The 17,886-nt window shown below is 53.7% G+C and overlaps 1 protein-coding gene across 2 annotated transcripts in view; it reads left to right on the plus strand.

Annotated features, from left to right (window-relative positions):
• The window catches only part of Ptprf (protein tyrosine phosphatase receptor type F), an 83,498-nt gene that overhangs the window by 44,793 nt on the left and 20,819 nt on the right, over positions 1-17,886 (plus strand). For both annotated transcript variants that reach the window (XM_071617765.1, XM_027937270.2), the window contains exons 8-13: positions 7,313-7,582; positions 9,225-9,806; positions 10,029-10,165; positions 10,614-10,758; positions 13,950-14,255; positions 14,914-15,107. In XM_071617765.1, coding sequence (XP_071473866.1) covers positions 7,313-7,582; positions 9,225-9,806; positions 10,029-10,165; positions 10,614-10,758; positions 13,950-14,255; positions 14,914-15,107 — 1,634 coding nt within the window. The remainder of the gene's footprint in view (positions 1-7,312; positions 7,583-9,224; positions 9,807-10,028; positions 10,166-10,613; positions 10,759-13,949; positions 14,256-14,913; positions 15,108-17,886) is intronic.

Here is a 17,886-nt window from a genome sequence, read left to right on the forward strand (position 1 = left end):
AGCCCCCTTGCCTTTCACCCCAACTCCTCTGGGACAAGCCTGTATTGTGTTGGCCCCCAGTTCTATATTCTAAACGCTAGTTGTGGGCAGGCAGCCATGGCAGAACCCCTCTCAGTGCCAGCCTACCTCTGGCCTGTGCCTCACCTGTCCCCCAGCACAGTCTTCCAGGCTTCTTTCCATTGCAGACTCGTGTTACCCTCCAGAGGGCAAGGCCACCTCTGGGCTTCAACTCTGTCTAGGCATGAGCCTCTCTGTCTAGGTGGGTGTGGACTCTAGCTGCAAGGTTCCTCAACCTCAGCACTATTGACATTTTGGACTGGATAATTCATGGTTGAGGATAATTCTTGGTACCGTACATAGTTAGATATTTAGGAGCATTCGTGGCCAGCTAAATACCAGTAGTCAAATCAACCTGGATAACCAAAACTCTTGCCAGACATCACCAAGTGTAACCTGAGGAGAATTGCCCCAGTTGAGCCCCCCTGTTCTGGATCAACAGTCTCATGCTTACATTGTCTCCATCAACTCTGACTCTCCGCTCCTCTGCATCCATTGAGCCCTGGGCCTTGTCTCTTCCTCAGACTTGGCTTTAATGTCTGTCTCATATTCCTCCTCTGTTCCCCAAACTCTCAGGGCTCCTACTGCCTCTCTGAGATCTTGTGGCTGCTACACTGGATGGGACAGGATGTTTAAAGCTCCCAGCATTCTAGCAGGCCTGTAGGAAGCACCTGAGAGCCAGTTGCCCTGCTGCCATGAGGAGGCGCTGGGCGGCGGGGGATGGGGGGTGGGGTGCCTTACACAGTTACATCTGACTTTGTTCACAGTTGGCCGCAGTTCCACCCACAGTCTTGCAGGCCCAGGCACGCTGGGTGAACCAGCCTCTTTCTCCGTCACCATCTGACTCCCTCCTTGAGTGACTCATTCTCTCCTTCCATCCACAGTGTCTCTTTCTTCCAGCTCTCAGGCGCACAGCTGCCAGGGCCAGAGTGGGACCCCACCCTCCACAAAGCCTGGCCTACCTACACCACGTCCAACAAATTTCCCATTCTCTGCAGGGACCTGGCTGCTGGGCTGCAGCTGTCTGAAATGGACTGGAGCTGATACCTCCTGACCTTCCTCCCCACAGGCGCCCAGATGTGCTCCTCACACTGGTGGGGTGCAGCATGAGGCTTTCTCAAGGCGGCGGGGTTCTAGTGGCTCATATGCCTTGGTGGGTTTGTGGGCTGGGTGGGCCCTGACCCCAGAGCCCAGTTCACCGGGTCTGTCTGAGCCTTGGGGTGTGCGAAGCATGGGGACTGGCCCATGCTCCATTTCCACCCCTCCTGGTTCTGCCTTTGGTGTCCCTGGCACCTGCCATTGGGCCCCAGCCCTGTCCACCATGTCCTCCATGAGTCCTGAGTCTTTTGTGAGCGGCGTGGTCCGTGTGCACCTGTGTGCACGTGTGTGTGTGCGAGGGGGCACAGGAATCTTGTCTCGTCTCCGTGCTGTGTGGGCAGATGAAGGTTGGCCTGTTTTTACTCTCTCTGTGTTTCTCCTTGTCTTTTTTTTATTCCCTCCTCATCCTCATCGCACTCTGCCATCAACCCAAACTCTCATCTCTCAGATCAGCGAGAAGGTTGGTCCTTTTCACTTCTTATCCATCTACAGTTCGCCCGTCGACGGGATATTCCCGTCAGTTGGGACCAGCGGGCTTGGTCAGCTCCCTCAGACTCACTCCAGCTGTGCCTGCCCGCCAGTCGGCTCTGCTTGTCATTGGGTCGGCAGGCAGGCAGGACCAGGGATGGGTGGGTAGGTCCCCGGCCCTGCATGTTTCTGCTGCTTGAGTTCCTGATGCACCATGTGTCTGCATGTTCCCTTAGTGGGCTCCTCTGCTGGAATGGTAGGGCAGGCATGGCGCATGGCATGAAACTATGCCATCTTTGCACTTGAGCCAGGCCAACTATCTTCCAGGTGGTTGTGGGGGTGCTGTGTTTAGAGGAAGCTGTAAAGGCTGTCGTGTTTGACATGTACTGGGGGTGGTGAGACTTTCTACAACCTCCTCACTTGTATACAGGCCACGTTTGCCTGTGCAAAGCCAGAACTACTGGTAGACAGAATGGGCTGTCCCTTGGAGATCTTGCAGCACCAAACAAAAGTCCCATAATGTCTGCCTTGCCCTTGAGGACCCCAAAGCCCTTACCAGGGCTCAGTGAGGTAGACCAGGACTGGCTAGTCTGAAGCAGAGGCCAGCACATCTCTGCCTCGGGGAGCTAGCTAGGTGTCCATGGAACAGGGCAAGTGGCATCATCTTGGCTCACTGAGGAAGTCTCCTTCATTGTCGTCTTTCTTCTCTCCAGCCAGATCGATTTTAAGGTCATGCCCTCCACCCAAGCCTCCTGGCACCCTGTCTGTCTGAGGGTGGAATGTAGTTAGTCCAGCTAATGGTCCTTAGCCCTTGGTACTGGATGTTCAGACCCAAGTTGCTTACACCTAAAGTGACTGAGCAGTCAACTACAACTTAGCAAGGCCATGTGGGAGTCTAGAAATGGCCCCCAAGTTGGCCTCGTGTTGGGAAGGGCCTTCTGCAGACAACCCAAGCTCTTTCCAGAGCAGTTCCTTTGGGGCTCAGTTTCAGCTCCACCCTTTGAGCCAGTGCTGGGCTGGCAGTCATTCACATGTCACATGGTCTTACAGGGTCGGTGGAGTCTCTCCTGTTCACTGGGCTTTGGGGATTCAGGGCAGAAACATAGGACAGGCTGAGTGAGCCCCAGAGAGCAGACCTAGGTCACCTGTCCCCCCTGCACCATGCTCTGTGGCTTGAGTTTCCTCGGTGAGGGAGAGGGAGCCAGTCAAGAGGAGGACTGCAGCCTGGGCTCAGATATCAGCCCTAAGCATCCATCCATATGCACTCCCGAGCTCTGGGGCATTTCGGTTACACCATTTCGCTGACCATGCGGATCTGCCAGGGCGTTCAGAAAACAATTGTCGACAGACAGCCCAGCCTGCAGCCACTCTGGCCCCCACACCCCTTCACCCACTCTCTGGGTCCTTTATCCCTTCCCTTCCCCCATCCCACTCCCCACCCTGTGGTCCCACCAAAAATAAGCATAGACACAAATATTTAATGGGAAGGAGAAATGAGTTTCTAAATATTCCGGGGGGATTTGCCGGGCTGGTAATTTGTTTGGTGCTGATAATTGCATCTTACATTTTTCCAGCTTTACTTAAAACTGTGTGCCGGGTGCGCCAGCATTTAATTACTGCTCTGCGGCAGCCACAAGGTTATTTATTAAAGAGTTATTTTATCTTGATACAGTGGATCCTGCCCCTTATCCCCTCCTTAATGTTGTGTTATTTTCATCAGAGAAATTTCCGCGAGTGAATGCAGATTGCGGGGCTGCCTCCCCCTGCGATTAGGCTGTCACTCCACTGAATGCTGATGCCTCTGGGCGCCGCACCGCCCTATTATAGGGGGTTGTCAGTGCAAATAATTAGACTTAAAAGTTACATCTGAAATATAATCCAGAAATGGCAGGGCCCTGTTTTGGAAATTGTCTATAAAATGTCAGCACTAAGGATGCACGGGGAACAGTAATAGACCAGCATTGTTGGAGCCTGAGATTAAACCCTAAGTGCATTTTTCCCAGCTCCAGTTTTTCCTTCCCTGCTGTTGCTTCTGTCAATAGACTGAGTCCAGGGTGAGTCCTGCGTCTTTGGAGGCCTTGTGCTTGTGACAGCAGGAGGAGAATGGTGGGGTTGTTGCAGTGAGGCATCAGCCTCTCCTGGCTGTTGGCACGGGGGTGGCTATCTGGGCAGGTCTAGGACCCAGGGCCCCGTTGCCACTTGGGATACCAGGAGGTTGTCTCTTGCCCCTCTTTTCCCTACCCTTACCTCTGTGGACATGCTGACCTCTCCCAACACGTGGGATGAGATGTCTGAACTCCAGGAAACTGCACTCCAGGATTCCTTGTATGTGACTAGAACCTGGTGCCCCTATGAGAGTGGAGGTGGTTCTCCTAGGGGCCTCTTGCTTGGTGCTAGGAATCACCTAAGGGTCACATCCAACCTCACCCTCATCTTGAAGTTTTTCCTACTTCCTGCATCCAGGAGGGGGAAAATAAAAAACAAAACCATTTGAAGTGTTATTTCCTTCAGGGAATCAATTTTCTGACAGTGGATGGAGTTGGAGGCTTTTGAAGGAGTGGCCCAGGAGATTGACACAGTGTCCAGGGCCAGTTTACAAGGTCTGCATTTGGCCTGAAGACTTCATCCTCCAGGGACTAATTGGGGGTAAAGTCCATTCAAGTGTCCGGGCTGTTTAGGTTCCGGCCCAAGGTTTATTGGCCAAGGACCTACTTTCTTTTTTTGGAGCTTTTGGTTTCAGTATCCAAGGACCCAATCTGGCTTCAGGATTCTACCACTGACCAGAGTCGAACTTTCAGCCATGACCTCTCTCCCCTGGCACAGGCTGTAGAAGCCCCACTCTCATGCCAGCTAGAGGCGCCTCTTGCCAGCCTTGGCTAATCCTGAAGCTTCTCCCCATAACCTTCTGGGCCTCTTTTCAGGCCTGTCAGCCAGGGCTCTAAAGGGTGTGAGCTTTTCACAACAAAAACCTACTCTTATTACATATGTAAAGGTAGGCATGCCCCTTCAAGTGTTAGTGTTGTCTATCCCCTTGTCTATAATCAGAACGTGGCAACATGGGACCCTCCCCGCACACTAGTGCTCAAGTAGCTTCTCCTCAAACCTGTTTTCATGCCCCTCAGCAGGAGGAGATGGGACAGATACTGGCCAGGAGGACAGAGACCTGGTCAGCCTTAGCTGCTCCTCTGGGCTGGACCCCTCCCTTCCTTGGCAGGCCTGGGCCTGGCCTGCACACAATCCTCCCTGTCTGTGCCGCACCTTCCAGCACCCGCCCCTGGGGCTGGCTCTGGAGCCCAGGGAGTGCCTACACCCCAGGCTGGTGACAGTTCTGTCTGTCTTCTGGCCTCACCTTGTGCCAGTTGAAGGACGTGCTGAAAGGAGACTGTGTGTTGCTGTGAGGCACTTGCGAGCCACGCCCCAGACCCACCTGTTTGGCCTGAGAACTACTGTGTCTGTAACATGGTGTCGTCGTCATCAGTGTGGACTCCCAGCATTAGAACAGATGACAGAAACCAACTTATACCAAAAGCAGAACAGGGAGTCTCTTGTTGAAAAACTAAAAAAAAAAAAAAAATGGAGTAGATTTGATGTTGGACAGGGCTGGAGCCAGGTGTTCATGAACAGTTTGGTCAGGCCTTTCTCTTAGCTTTATTCTTGCTGCTGACTTCTTTGTTCTCCAATAAATACTCCTGTGTGTTGAGAAAGGTGGTCCTGGCCTCTCCAAGCTTAGCTACCCTTGCAGAGAGTGAGTCTGCTGACAATTTGTACAAATGTCCAAACACTGTTTCTTGTTAGGCAGATCTGGGCCATACACTTCGTGTGCCACAGATAGGAGCTGAGATGGCTCACCTGTGGAAAATGAGAGTGGGGCTGGGGTGGAGCTCAGTGGTAGAGTGCTTGTGTAGCACACGTGAAGCCCTGGGTTTGAATCTCAGCACCGGAAACAGGAATATAATATTGCTGATTCTGGGAGAAGGAAGAACTCTGGATATCTGCAAGACACCCAGAAACTCCACGTGAGCCTGGAGACAGACTCAGCCAGTGAGCTGATCATCAGGGCCTGCTCAGGGAACTGCTGGTGTTGTGGTTCTGTCTGGAGGACCCCGATTGAGGCAGGCTATGGGAGGAGTTGAACCAGGTGCCGAGCAAGATCTTCTTGTCCCCTGGTAGAGGAACATTGAGGAACCATGCAGGAACTTGGTAGGGGAGTGGACAATTCATGCTTTCCTGTCTGTGAAGGGCCAGTTGAGGGCAGGCAGAAAATGACATGGCAGGTGGATCAGTGAAGACTCCACTACAGTTACCCAGAGGGGAGAGAGTAGTGGCTTGGATTTGGTGGTGGCAGTTACCCATGTATTTGGACAGAAATAAATAGATTTGAAAGATATTTTAAGCAGCAGCATTAACAGGACCTGGTGATTTGCTGAACACCTTGGTTCTGGGTTTCAGTTTTGAACCCTGTGGGGTCAGAGGTGGGATCTGGTGATCTCTGTAGTAGCTTTCAGATCGGATTCTGTGGTCTGGGGCTGGGTGAGGTGCTCCTGATGTGGTACCCCGGGTCCTCTGCATGCCTGGGATCTCCAGAAGGATCCTCAGAGACCAGCACTCTTAAGTAGTACCCTTGAGTCCCTTAGCCTCACTGCCTGCCTTCTTCAACCCTGTGTGTAAGGGTGCCCACATAGGACACACCCAAGCCTCTGCCCACCAGCTGCACGACCTGTCTGCATGCCAAGCATGCCGTGCATGGCTAAGTCTTGTCTGCCTTCCCTCTCTCTGCATGCTCTGAATGTCTGCCAAGCTTGCGACTTCGGGGGTGGTTCCAGGATGCATCCTGGACTCAGAAGCTCAAAACAGCTTCTGGCCAGGGGAGTCCAAGGCTGGAGGTGGTGGCCAGGCACAGTCACCCTCCCCCTTGAGACCTCTGTTCACTGGCGCAGGGAGCCATCTGTTTGGCGCCTTCATCATGTTACTGCCATCGTCATGCCCATCCTGCCCGCGGACCACGTCCCTGGCCCGCCCCAGCCCCTTGCCCTGGCCTAGCCCTACTGAGAGGCAGCCCTTCTTCTTGGGTCCCAGGCTGTACCTTAAGCACAGCCAAGGCCTGGCAGGTGGTCATTCACTTCCTCTTCTCTTCCTCTTGGGCCACAGCCTGGAGGTGGAGGCAGTGACTACATAGAAGGAGGCCATGTTACTCCCAGACTGACCCTCTGCCCTCCCCCAGCCATGCTCCAAGGACCCTCATCCCAGGGCCTGCATTTATCTCACTGGTGTCCCAGCCAGTCCCCCTGGAGACACATGGGGAGGTGGGTCAGGAGCAAGCAGGGGCAGCCACTGAGGGGCAGCCTGAGTCATGGCCCTGGCCAGGTCTGGACCTTGTGCTAAACCTATGTGTGACCTTGGGCAGACAAGACTTTTCTGGGCCTCGGTTTCCCAGGCTGTAAAACAGGAGCTTGGTTGTGAGAGCTCTCATTACGATATTGTGTTCCAGACGGTCCCTGAGAGCAGGGCTACCTGTAGCCCCAATGCACTGTGGGAGATGGCGAGCCAGGGCCCAGTGATGGCACCCCTCCTGTTTCTGAGTGTGGGCTTGGCTCTGACAAGGGGGACTTCCTGGATGAGGGGCCCCTGCCCTTTCATCCACCCTCGTGTCCTGCCCGGCCTGTGAGTGCCTCTCTCCCTCCTCCCGCAGTGCGCCGTGTGGCTCCTCGTTTCTCCATCCCTCCTAGCAGCCAGGAGGTGATGCCAGGTGGCAGTGTGAACCTGACTTGTGTTGCGGTGGGTGCACCCATGCCTTATGTGAAGTGGATGATGGGGGCCGAAGAGCTCACCAAGGAGGATGAGATGCCTGTCGGCCGCAACGTGCTGGAGCTCAGCAATGTTGTGCGCTCTGCCAACTATACCTGTGTGGCCATCTCCTCGCTGGGCATGATTGAAGCCACAGCCCAGGTCACAGTGAAAGGTGAGTGTAATGGATGCTCTGGTGGCTAGTGCCCTGCCTTGTTGCAGAGGACTCTAGGAGACCCTGGTGTCTGTGACAGGTGAGTATGAGCTGGCTTCTGGGGAAACATCCAGGGCTTTAGATGGCATTACCATTTCCTGAGTGCCCTAGCCATGGGGTCTTCTGGGTTCTGGGAAGTAGGAGGGATTTCTCTTATCTATAATCTGAATGAGAATAGCTAGCATGCCTTGAGTACCTGGGTGGCAGGATCATGCTAGTAAGCATTTTATTTTGCTTTGTTTTTTAATTGCTCTGAGAGAGAGATGCTCTTATTATCCTAGTTTTATAAGTGAGAAAATTGAAGCACAGAGAGGCTATGTCATTTGCCTAGGGTCAAACAGGAGGAGCAGTCAGCGCAGGAATGTCAGTTGTGGTGGTCCAAATCTACAGCCCACCTCCATAACCACTACATACCCCGGAATCAAACATTCCCAGCAAGAAGGTTGTAGAAATGGTAGCTAAGCAGCAAGGAGTGGATTCATTCTGCCTGGGCCATTGGGCACAGGCACATGTATGTAACATGTATATAACACTTATGTAAGGGAATTCCTGCTTGGTCTATTATTTGCTTCTTCTCTGATCCATTCTCTGTTCTGTAACTTGTGGGTTTTTTGTTTTTTTTTTTTTTTTTTTTTGTTGTTGTTGTTGTTTTTGTTGTTGATGGACCTTTATTTTATTATTTTATTTGTTTTTATGTGGTGCTGAGGATCTAACCCAGTGCCTCACACATGCAAGGCAAGCACTCTACCTCGGTACCATAACCCCAGCCCTTGTGTGTTTTTTTTAAAGACATAAACCAGTATCTTATTATCCTCCCTCTTTTGGAGTCAGGACCCTGTGCATGCTAGGCAAGTGCTTTACCACCAAGCTGTACCCCTAGCTCCATGTCGCTTGCTTTTAAAAAAGAGAGAGAGAGCTTTCGGTGGCTTCCATTGCTCTCAGGATATATAGATCAGGATCCTCACTGTGGTCCCCCAGGGCCTGTTGGCTGCCAGCTTGTTAGTTCTCTCACTGGAATGTAAGCTCCATGAGAGCAAGGCTGCAGCAGCATGGCATTGTGGCTCCAGGGCAATGCTGGCCCTTGGTGGGTACCATCTATTCATTGAAAGTGTGGACCTGGGACATATTTAAACTAGGGCATGGGGTCTGTTGGGGCTAGTGGCTCCATCACTCAGGATAATCTCCCCTGCCCTCCTCCTGTCACACATACTTGCCACTGGCGTGTGCAGGTGAGCTCAGAGGCAAAGCTCTGCTACCTGGTCTGGATGCTTTTCATCCACGGGCGACTTCAGAGTCCCCTTTATCACCTCTGGGTCTGTTTGTTAGGTGAATTGGGGGGGGCCTATGTGGGACTGCAGTGAGTATGAGTCTCAGGCATGACATGTTACATACTAAATGACCCCAAGCCCTGGGAGCACTAACAGGCCTAGCTATGGTCCCTCACTAGGTGCCCTCAGAGGTCATTGTGAGCTTTTCAGGCCATTATTCGAAGTGGGATATACTGTGCTGTCCATACTAGGTGGTCTTAGATGATGCCCAAGGTTATGATTGGTTCCTGGGGTCACGACCTTAGGCAGCCCTGAGTCATCTGCTTTGTCCCCAGCTTTGCCGAAGCCTCCGATTGATCTTATGGTCACAGAGACAACTGCCACCAGTGTCACCCTGACCTGGGACTCTGGGAACTCAGAACCTGTATCATACTACGGCATCCAGTACCGTGCCACTGGCACAGAAGGCCCCTTCCAGGAGGTGGATGGTGTAGCCACCACCCGCTACAGCATTGGTGGCCTCAGCCCTTTCTCAGAATATGCCTTTCGTGTGTTGGCGGTGAACAGCATCGGGCGAGGGCCACCGAGTGAGGCCGTGCGGGCACGCACGGGTGAGCAGGCACCCTCCAGTCCTCCGCGTCGCGTGCAGGCCCGCATGCTGAGCGCCAGCACCATGCTGGTGCAGTGGGAGCCACCTGAGGAGCCGAACGGCCTGGTGCGCGGATACCGTGTCTATTATACTCCAGACTCCCGCCGCCCCCTGAGTGCCTGGCACAAGCACAACACTGATGCAGGGCTCCTCACCACTGTGGGCAGCCTGCTGCCTGGCATCACCTACAGCCTGCGTGTGCTCGCCTTTACTGCCGTGGGTGATGGCCCACCCAGCCCCACCATCCAGGTCAAGACGCAGCAGGGAGGTAGGTTGGGGTGTCTGCTGACTGGACAGCCCACTGCAGAGGTGGGGTGAGCTGGGACTGTGACAGGCTGTGCGGCTGGGAGTGGGTAAAGGTGCCATATTCCATAGATATGTGGTCACTTGGGATGCAGGACAAGAGTGTGAGAGTGAAGCTTGCTTTCCTGGGCGCCCCTGCTGTTGGGGGTGTGGCGAGGCTGACAGTGCCTGGGGTGGGGTGTTGCAGTGCCTGCACAGCCCGCGGACTTCCAGGCTGAGGCTGAGTCGGACACCAGGATCCAGCTTTCATGGCTGCTGCCCCCACAGGAGCGGATTGTCAAATATGAGCTGGTATACTGGGCAGCAGAGAATGAAGGCCAGCAGGTGAGCCACAAGGCTGGGAAGGGCACAGGGTGGAGGGGGCTCCTCCTGGTCAGGGAGTCTAATTGGCTCACCCAGGCAAGATTTTTTGGGTTCTGTGGCTCACATGGGCATATTCTCTAGGGTTTCTCCTTGGAGTTTTGACTCACACTGCCTGTGTGGTTCTGTAGGCTTTGCCACCCCTGTGCTTCAAGTCTGCCATTGGATCTCCTAGGCTCTGTGACTCAAGTGACCTTGACACAGCTCAGACGTTTCCTTGGGGTCACGTGGCCCATGCCTGTGAGGCACTCGTGGCATGGGCCAGCCATGTTTTCTTGTAGGGTCCACGTGACCTGTGTGGAGCCAGTCCTGAAGCCACAGTGTGTCCCCGGGTGCAGGTTGCAGCCTGCATGGGGAGCAGCATCTGGCCTTGGAGGTCAGAACAGTCAGTGAGTGCTCCCTGCTCTTCCAGCACAAGGTGACCTTCGACCCCACCTCCTCCTACACTTTAGAGGACCTGAAGCCCGACACGCTGTACCGCTTCCAGCTGGCTGCCCGCTCAGATGTGGGTGTGGGCGTCTTCACCCCCACCATAGAGGCCCGCACAGCGCAGTCCAGTAAGTGTCTTCTGAGACCACTGCCTGTCACCTCTTGCTGGGGGGCACACAACACACATACCCTTCCCTCTTGATCAGGTGGGTGGTCTACTCTGATGGGTCTAGCACATAACTCTGGTCTGGGCTCTTAAGTCTGGACCCCAAGAATGAGACAGGTAAGTGCCCCTAGTCTGTATCCAGATGGTGGCTGTTCCCCCTGCTCCCTGCCCAGCCTTTTGACCCTCACCTGCCCCTGTACCCCCTCACCCAACCCAGGTAAGTTCTATGTCTGTGACTCACTTCCATCCTCCATCCCGCTCACACTGGGTCACACTAGTGACTTGGTGGACCAACCATGTCCCAGACTTTTTTTGGTGGCTGTCTTCCCTCCCTATGTCCCCACATCTCATCCACCCTATCCCCTTCCTCATAACCTCACCATGAGAGTTACCATGAGCTGTATAATACCTCTGAGCCTACTGCACTTGGGGACAGGTCTGTGACAATGTGTTTTAGAGATAGAATGTGCCCCATGTCTGTGTGTGGGACCACAACATTCACATGACAACTGATTGGCATTGTATTTTACTGTATTCTGCCCCTGTGTGAGACTCTGACAGTGTGACTGCATGTGAGATACCACCTGACCATCTGGCTGTGCAGCCCCTTTATGCGTGTCAGTGTATCCTGGGTGTGGTTCCCTGTGACTCCGTGGTGACCCTGTGACCATGTCTGAGGGTCTCTGGAGCTCTTTAGATGACAGACTGAGAGAGCGTGTGTGTAACTCTATCTGTGATCACCCAACAAGAATGGGCCACTGTGTCAAGGCTTTCTGTTTGATAAGATGGCAGTGGGTGTGACTGGCTGTGCACCATGGGACTTAGTGACCACATGTAATGACCATAAATATGCAGTATCTGTGAAGTCTTTATGATGTGGGACTGTGCATAACAACTAGTGGTGTCCAGAGGCTGACTGTGACCTTGTGTTCGTGGATTCATTCTAGAAGCGTCTAAGTGCTGCTGGGGGCCAGGCCCCATGCATAGTGCAGGCAAAGGTGGGAGCCAGCTGGGGAGCAGGAGCAGTGAGCATGGCAGCCGACAGGCTGGGAAACCGGGAGGGCAGATGATCAAGGGTGAGCAGGAGACCATTGTAGCCAGAGTGGCTCCTAGAGCCATAGCAATCCAGCCCTAGGGATAGAGGACTGGCTCTGGCTCTGTGAGAATGGACAAGACAGATTGAGATGAAGCAGAAGACCACTTAGGAGGTTCTGCAATAGTCTAGGCAGAAGGTAAAGGGGCTCAGATGAGGTGGTGTGGCAGATTAGAGAGATCTCTGGGGTGTCAGCTGGCCCAGATTTGATAATGGATAACATGATGGGGGGTTGAGGGAAAGGGAAGCAGAGGTTCATCTTATTACTGGTTTGTGAGTCCTACAAGAAGAGTGCCACCACCAGAATAGCAAATGGACAGAGCAGGTTTGAAGAGTATGTCTAGTTTCAGACATCCAAGTTCAAGATGCCACATGCTAGCCAAGTTGGGGTACATGGCCGGTCCTGGGATGGAAGAGGACCTGAAAGACGGAAGTGGGAGGAAATCTAGAGAGAAGTGGTTTGGAGGTTACAAGAAAAGGAAGTTTCAAGCGGTAAACCAGAGGCTGCTATGGAGTGGCCAGGAAAAGGAACGTAGGCCTTCCTGCTGGATCTGGTGGTGTGGAAGAGTGGGCCTGGATGAAAGTTGTGGCATTGTGAGGACTGTGTGGGAGGTGAGGAAGTAGGACAGCAAGCTCAGATGCTGTCAAGAAGCTCAGTAATGAGGGGGACCGTGGTAGCCAGAGGAGGCTGTGGCACTGAGGATGATGTTTTCTTTTAAGATGGGAAAATTTCAAGCATATTTAAATATCATTGGGAGAGAATCAATAGAACAAAATAGGAAGCTTAGTAAAAGAAGGGTAACTGGTGGAGTCTCAGGAGATGGAGGGAAAGTAAGGGCAGACATGGGTGATGGGAGACCATGGCCTCAGTGTGGCGTGAAAAAATAGGTGCAAATGCACATAGGTGGGTGGCTCTGGTAGCAAGAAATGACAGGAGCTGCTAGTGGAAGGCATGGTCACATGCTGGCAGGCAAAGGGGGCTAAAGGTTTGGGGTGTGTGGAGAACATTGATTGTGTCCCATGCCAAGTAACAGAGTGAGCCCATAGAGAACAGACACCAGCAAGCAGCACAGAGGTCCTCAGGGAGACCACTAGGGACGGGCTCCTGGGCAGCAGCCTCCGTGGAGAGGTGGCTTTTTTGTTTGTTTTATCTGCTCTGGTGCTGCCTCAGAGAAGGCAAAGAGTTGTCCTCTTACAGCTTGGTGTGGGCCAGGTGGAGATGGAAAGATGAGGAAGTGAGAGAGGTTGGGATATTGGTGAGAGTAGTCAGCTGGTGACCTTGGAGTTGAAGCTGGATAATAAGGGCAGCAAGGATGGCAGTGGATGGATGGTGGTCTGAGGGCTGAAGAGTGCGGGGGGCCTAGGGACAGCTAAGCTGGAACAAGAGGTGGGGGTCTGCCCAGTTTTGGAGGTAGGGTCCTTCCCAGCAGTGGCAGTGTACAAGGCAGGGCCATAGCCATGCAGGGGAGAGGAAAGCCCTAGAGATATGGGGCTCTGGAGCCAGTGAGTCAAGGAGCTGCTAAAGTCACCCAGACACAGGGGTGGTGACAGAACTTGAGATGGAGAGGAAGCCTCTGCATTGGCAGCAGTTTCCTCAGTGGACATACGAGTCTGGAAATGTAACTGGGCATGTCAGGGACACATCTGCCTCCTGAACCCCAAGGAACCTGTCGGGTGACAGCACCTCCACTAGGTACTTTTTCTCTAAACCCCAGGGGCTACTGGCCTTCTGCAAGACAGGAGCTGTATTCTCCGTATTCTGATGCACACTGTGCATGTGTTGTGCAGACAGCATATGTATGGGACAGACGTTGTTAGAACTCCATATGCATGTGTGAGACACTGTGTGAGTGAGACAGGAGAGAGCCCATCATAGTTCAAAGAGAGTCAGGCTGTCCTCTTGACAATGTGGCAGCCTGTCTAGAGGGACCCCCATGATGGCCCTTTCAGCACTTGAAGTAGCCTGTCAGGGTGAGTCTCCCGTCCATTATGACTTGGTCACCATGCCTGTGATTCCCCACCCTCCATCTGCCTGCTTTCCCCCCATTTGTCTTCCCCAGCCCCCTCCGCCCCTCCCCAGAAGGTGACATGTGTGAGCACGGGTTCCACCACGGTCCGGGTAAGTTGGGTCCCACCGCCAGCGAACAGCCGCAACGGCATTATCACGCAGTACTCCGTGGCTTATGAGGCGGTGGACGGCGAGGACCGCGGGCGACATGTGGTGGATGGCATCAGCCGTGAGCATTTCAGCTGGGACCTGGTGGGCCTGGAGAAGTGGACGGAGTACCGGGTGTGGGTGCGGGCACACACAGATGTGGGCCCTGGCCCGGAGAGCAGCCCGGTGTTGGTGCGCACCGACGAGGACGGTAGGTGGTGGTGGCAGGAGGAAGGGCGGGGGAGGGGAGGCACACTGCCTCAGACACCACCCACCAAGCACCCAGGGCCTTTCCTTTTCAAGCCCCTGCAGATTCTTGTCTCCTGGTACAAACTTTGTGGTCCACACTGGGGAAATGTAGCTGATGAGACAACCTATGCCTAAGTCCCAGGTTTTAGGCTTTCCCCAGGGCAGCTGAAGTCTTTAAAAGACTATGGTAGGAGAAGCAGCCCCACCTAAGATTCAAGAGGTCAAAACTAGGAAGATTGCTGCAAAAGACTCTTAAAGTAGAGTCAGCGTAACTCAAGCTTGGCTGGATATTGGCATAATGTGGAGGCCCAGGAAGAGTTGGTACAGGTCATGCTGACTTTGAGATAGCTGAAGGCCTGGTGCCTCACCACCACCTATTCCCTCGCATCTTCTCTCCACCCAAATGAGGTAGCCCTGCCAGAGGGGTTGGCCCGGCCGGTTATGGGCTCCTCCCTGTGGCAGGGAGTGGATTCTTCACCAGGATAGACACCCTAAGGAAATGACATTAGGTCTTTTCCTGGGAGAGAGGGGTGCAGAGGCAAGGCCCTAGAGTGTGCTGTGCCCACCTGAGCCAAGATCAGTACAACCAGGTCTGACTTCCTTTTCTACTTGGCCCCCAGTGCCCAGTGGGCCACCAAGGAAGGTGGAGGTGGAGCCGCTGAACTCCACTGCCGTGCATGTCTCCTGGAAGCTGCCTATCCCCAGCAAGCAGCATGGCCAGATTCGAGGCTACCAGGTCACCTATGTGCGACTAGAGAATGGCGAGCCCCGAGGTCCACCCATCATCCAAGATGTCATGCTGTCTGAGGCCCAGGTGCGCCATTGTGTGGTGGTGGGTGGAAGGGTGAACAGCGACCAGCATACACTGCTTTCCATTTGGAGCCCAGATGTGCTTCCCACCCCTGCCTGTCTTCAGGGGTGCTATGTCTGCCTTTTCTGGTCATACCAGAAATATACTGCTGCAGCAGGGGTGAGGGCACTGGCACTGGGAGGTGAGGGCCAGATTCCACCTTCTCTCTGTGTCTTAGGGCTGCCCAGACTGTGCCAACCTAAGTCCTGGTAGGAGTCTCAGTGGTTTAGCCACAGCCCTCACAGTGAGGGGCTCCGTCTCCACAGACCCCAGGCCTTTGTGGTTTGCAGGAGGCAAATGCAGTGTGGTGGTTGGACTGGACGGTGTGGTGGTTGGACTGGACCTTGCAGATTCAATTTCCTTCCAGGCAATGGCTGTGCAAGGTATCCACTCTGCCACAGCCAGAGGTAGATAGCGGCTTTTGAGGCTGTGTCATTCCTACCCACTTTGGCCATAGGCCAGTGGCCAATGCCAATCTCTGAATGGCCAAGCTGAGTGTTACTGTGCTCCTGACCCCCATGAGGAAGACCCAGACCCTGATGTTTCTGTCAGGGGCAGGGCCTGCCAGCTAACCTGCCTCACACTAACCTATGTCAGTGTCTGTTCTCTTGAGAGTGATGGTGATGGTTCCCCCCATGAGCTTGGGGTGAGGTCCCTGGGGTATTCTGAGCACTAGTTTGCTATTACGATGAAGAATATACAGCACCAAGAAGCTATGTGAGTAGCCAGAATTACCAAGCAAGTGGGTAGCTGAACTTGATTAAAAAGCCAAGTCTCTGGACTACTGGAAAAAGACTGCAATTATCCTGACATAGTGGCACATGCCTGTAATCCCAGCAGCTTGGGAGGCTGAGGCAGGAAGATCCCAAGTTCAAAGCCAGCCTCAGCAACTTAGTGAGGCCCTAAGCTCCTTAGTGAGACCCTGTCGCAAAATTACAAAAAATTAAAAGGGCTGGGGGATGTGGCCCTGGGTTTAATCCCTGGTAGGAAAAACAAAAAAGGGTTATAACACCTGGTGTGGTCTGCTGTCAGGATGTTTCCATCCAGAATCGGGAACTGGGCCAGTGCTAAGCCAGACCTAGCAGGAGGAGCTTGGAGTCCCTCCCTGTGCAGTTTCTCACCTCTCCCTGGGATTACAGCAGGGATATGAGCATATACTCCATGCTGTGTGGGTTTCACTGAAGCGTAGGCTCACCCACTACAATCTCCAGTTGGGCTCATCCCTCTGAAGCAAAATTCCTTTCTACCCTGAGGGTCCCTTCCTCCTCTTAGCATGTCCCATGCTGAGGGACCAAAGGGGTGGAGGGTGGGGTGTGTGTACCCCCTGCATTCCTAGGGCAGGTTAAGGGCTCCTTAGGAAGCCTCAGCAGACACACCCACCTAGAAACATCCCAGGAATGGTCTCCCTCAAGCCCCTCCCATCCTAGAGGGCCACCATCACAGCTGGGGTCAGCACCACAACTGAAGCCAGTAGGGTTTCAGAGCAGTCATTTAGGGTGCCCCCTTCTGGTCCCAAGCTGTTTGGAAGGGAGCTGGGCCAGAAGATCAGGAGCACTATCCTCTTAACCGGATGTCCTTGATGGGGAGTACACCTGAGCAAGGGAGACCACTAAAGACAGGTCCTGCCCTTGCCACCCCCTGGGTATGGTCATTTTGCTCCAGCCAGTAGGAGAGCAGATGGGGCCTGGTCCGCAGCCTGGCCACAGGACCCAGCTGTCCTTTCTGCTTCCCTGTCAAGGACACAGCAGCCTGTTCTTCTCTACCCAGCAGCACCATCTGCTCAGCCCAGGGCCCCCATCAGTACAGAAAGAACGTTTGATACATATGCCCCTGACCCCTGAGTGTACAGCCAGATCTGTCTCCTGTGTTGATTCTGTGTCAGGCTTGTCGCTATTTTGGTTTTTGTTGTTGTTTTTTTGTTTGTTTGTTTCTTCTTCTTCTGGGGATTAAGCCCAGAGCCTTACAAATGCTAGGCTAGTGCTCTACCACTGAACTGCAGTCCCCAGCCCAAGGCTTGTTGCTATTTCTGATGGTTTCTTACTCCATCTCATTGTCTTCTTTTGTCCCTTTTTCATGGTCTCTGTCCTCACTGCTCTGGTTTTTCCAGCTCAGCCTCTTCCCTCTCCTCTCTCCCTTTCTCCTCCTGCCACTTCTCTGTTCCCTGCCTTGTCTCTGACTCCATTTTATTTGACCCTCTCCTTCCCTTTTCCCTCACTCTGCCTCTGACATGTGAGAACGCCATGCACAGGCCTGGCCTAGACAGCTCAGGCCTCCCTGCAACAAGGAAATGGGAACAGAGCCCAGCCCCACCCTGCAGAGTGGCCTTAACTGTTAGGAAACTATCAAGCATCTTCCCATACTGTGTTCCAAAGACTTTGCAGTAGAGCTTGCCAGCACAGGAGGAGCGTAGGTCAGCCCTGTGAGGGGGCCAGGCTGGGGGGCCCCATGGCTTCTGTAGCCCGGAGGTACTATAAATCATCTTCCTGTGCCATGCTTTATTGGCCCGCCCTTGGCCCTCCAGAACCACAGACTCTCAGAACAGAGGCCTCAGTACCCCTCCAACCACCTACATGCACCAACAGACTAAAGGATTTACTAAGAAATCGCAACACTGCCAGCCCTAGAAACTGGCTGGGCTTCCTAGCTCAACGCTCAGGCACCCACAGAAGGGAGCAGGTGTGTCAGGGGCTCCAGTGCCTGTGGGCAGTGCCCAGGCTCTAAGCTGGACACTCATGACCTTCAT

The sequence above is a fragment of the Marmota flaviventris genome, chromosome 10, assembly GCF_047511675.1.
Source record: "Marmota flaviventris isolate mMarFla1 chromosome 10, mMarFla1.hap1, whole genome shotgun sequence".
In the NCBI taxonomy this organism is placed as follows: domain Eukaryota; kingdom Metazoa; phylum Chordata; class Mammalia; order Rodentia; family Sciuridae; genus Marmota; species Marmota flaviventris.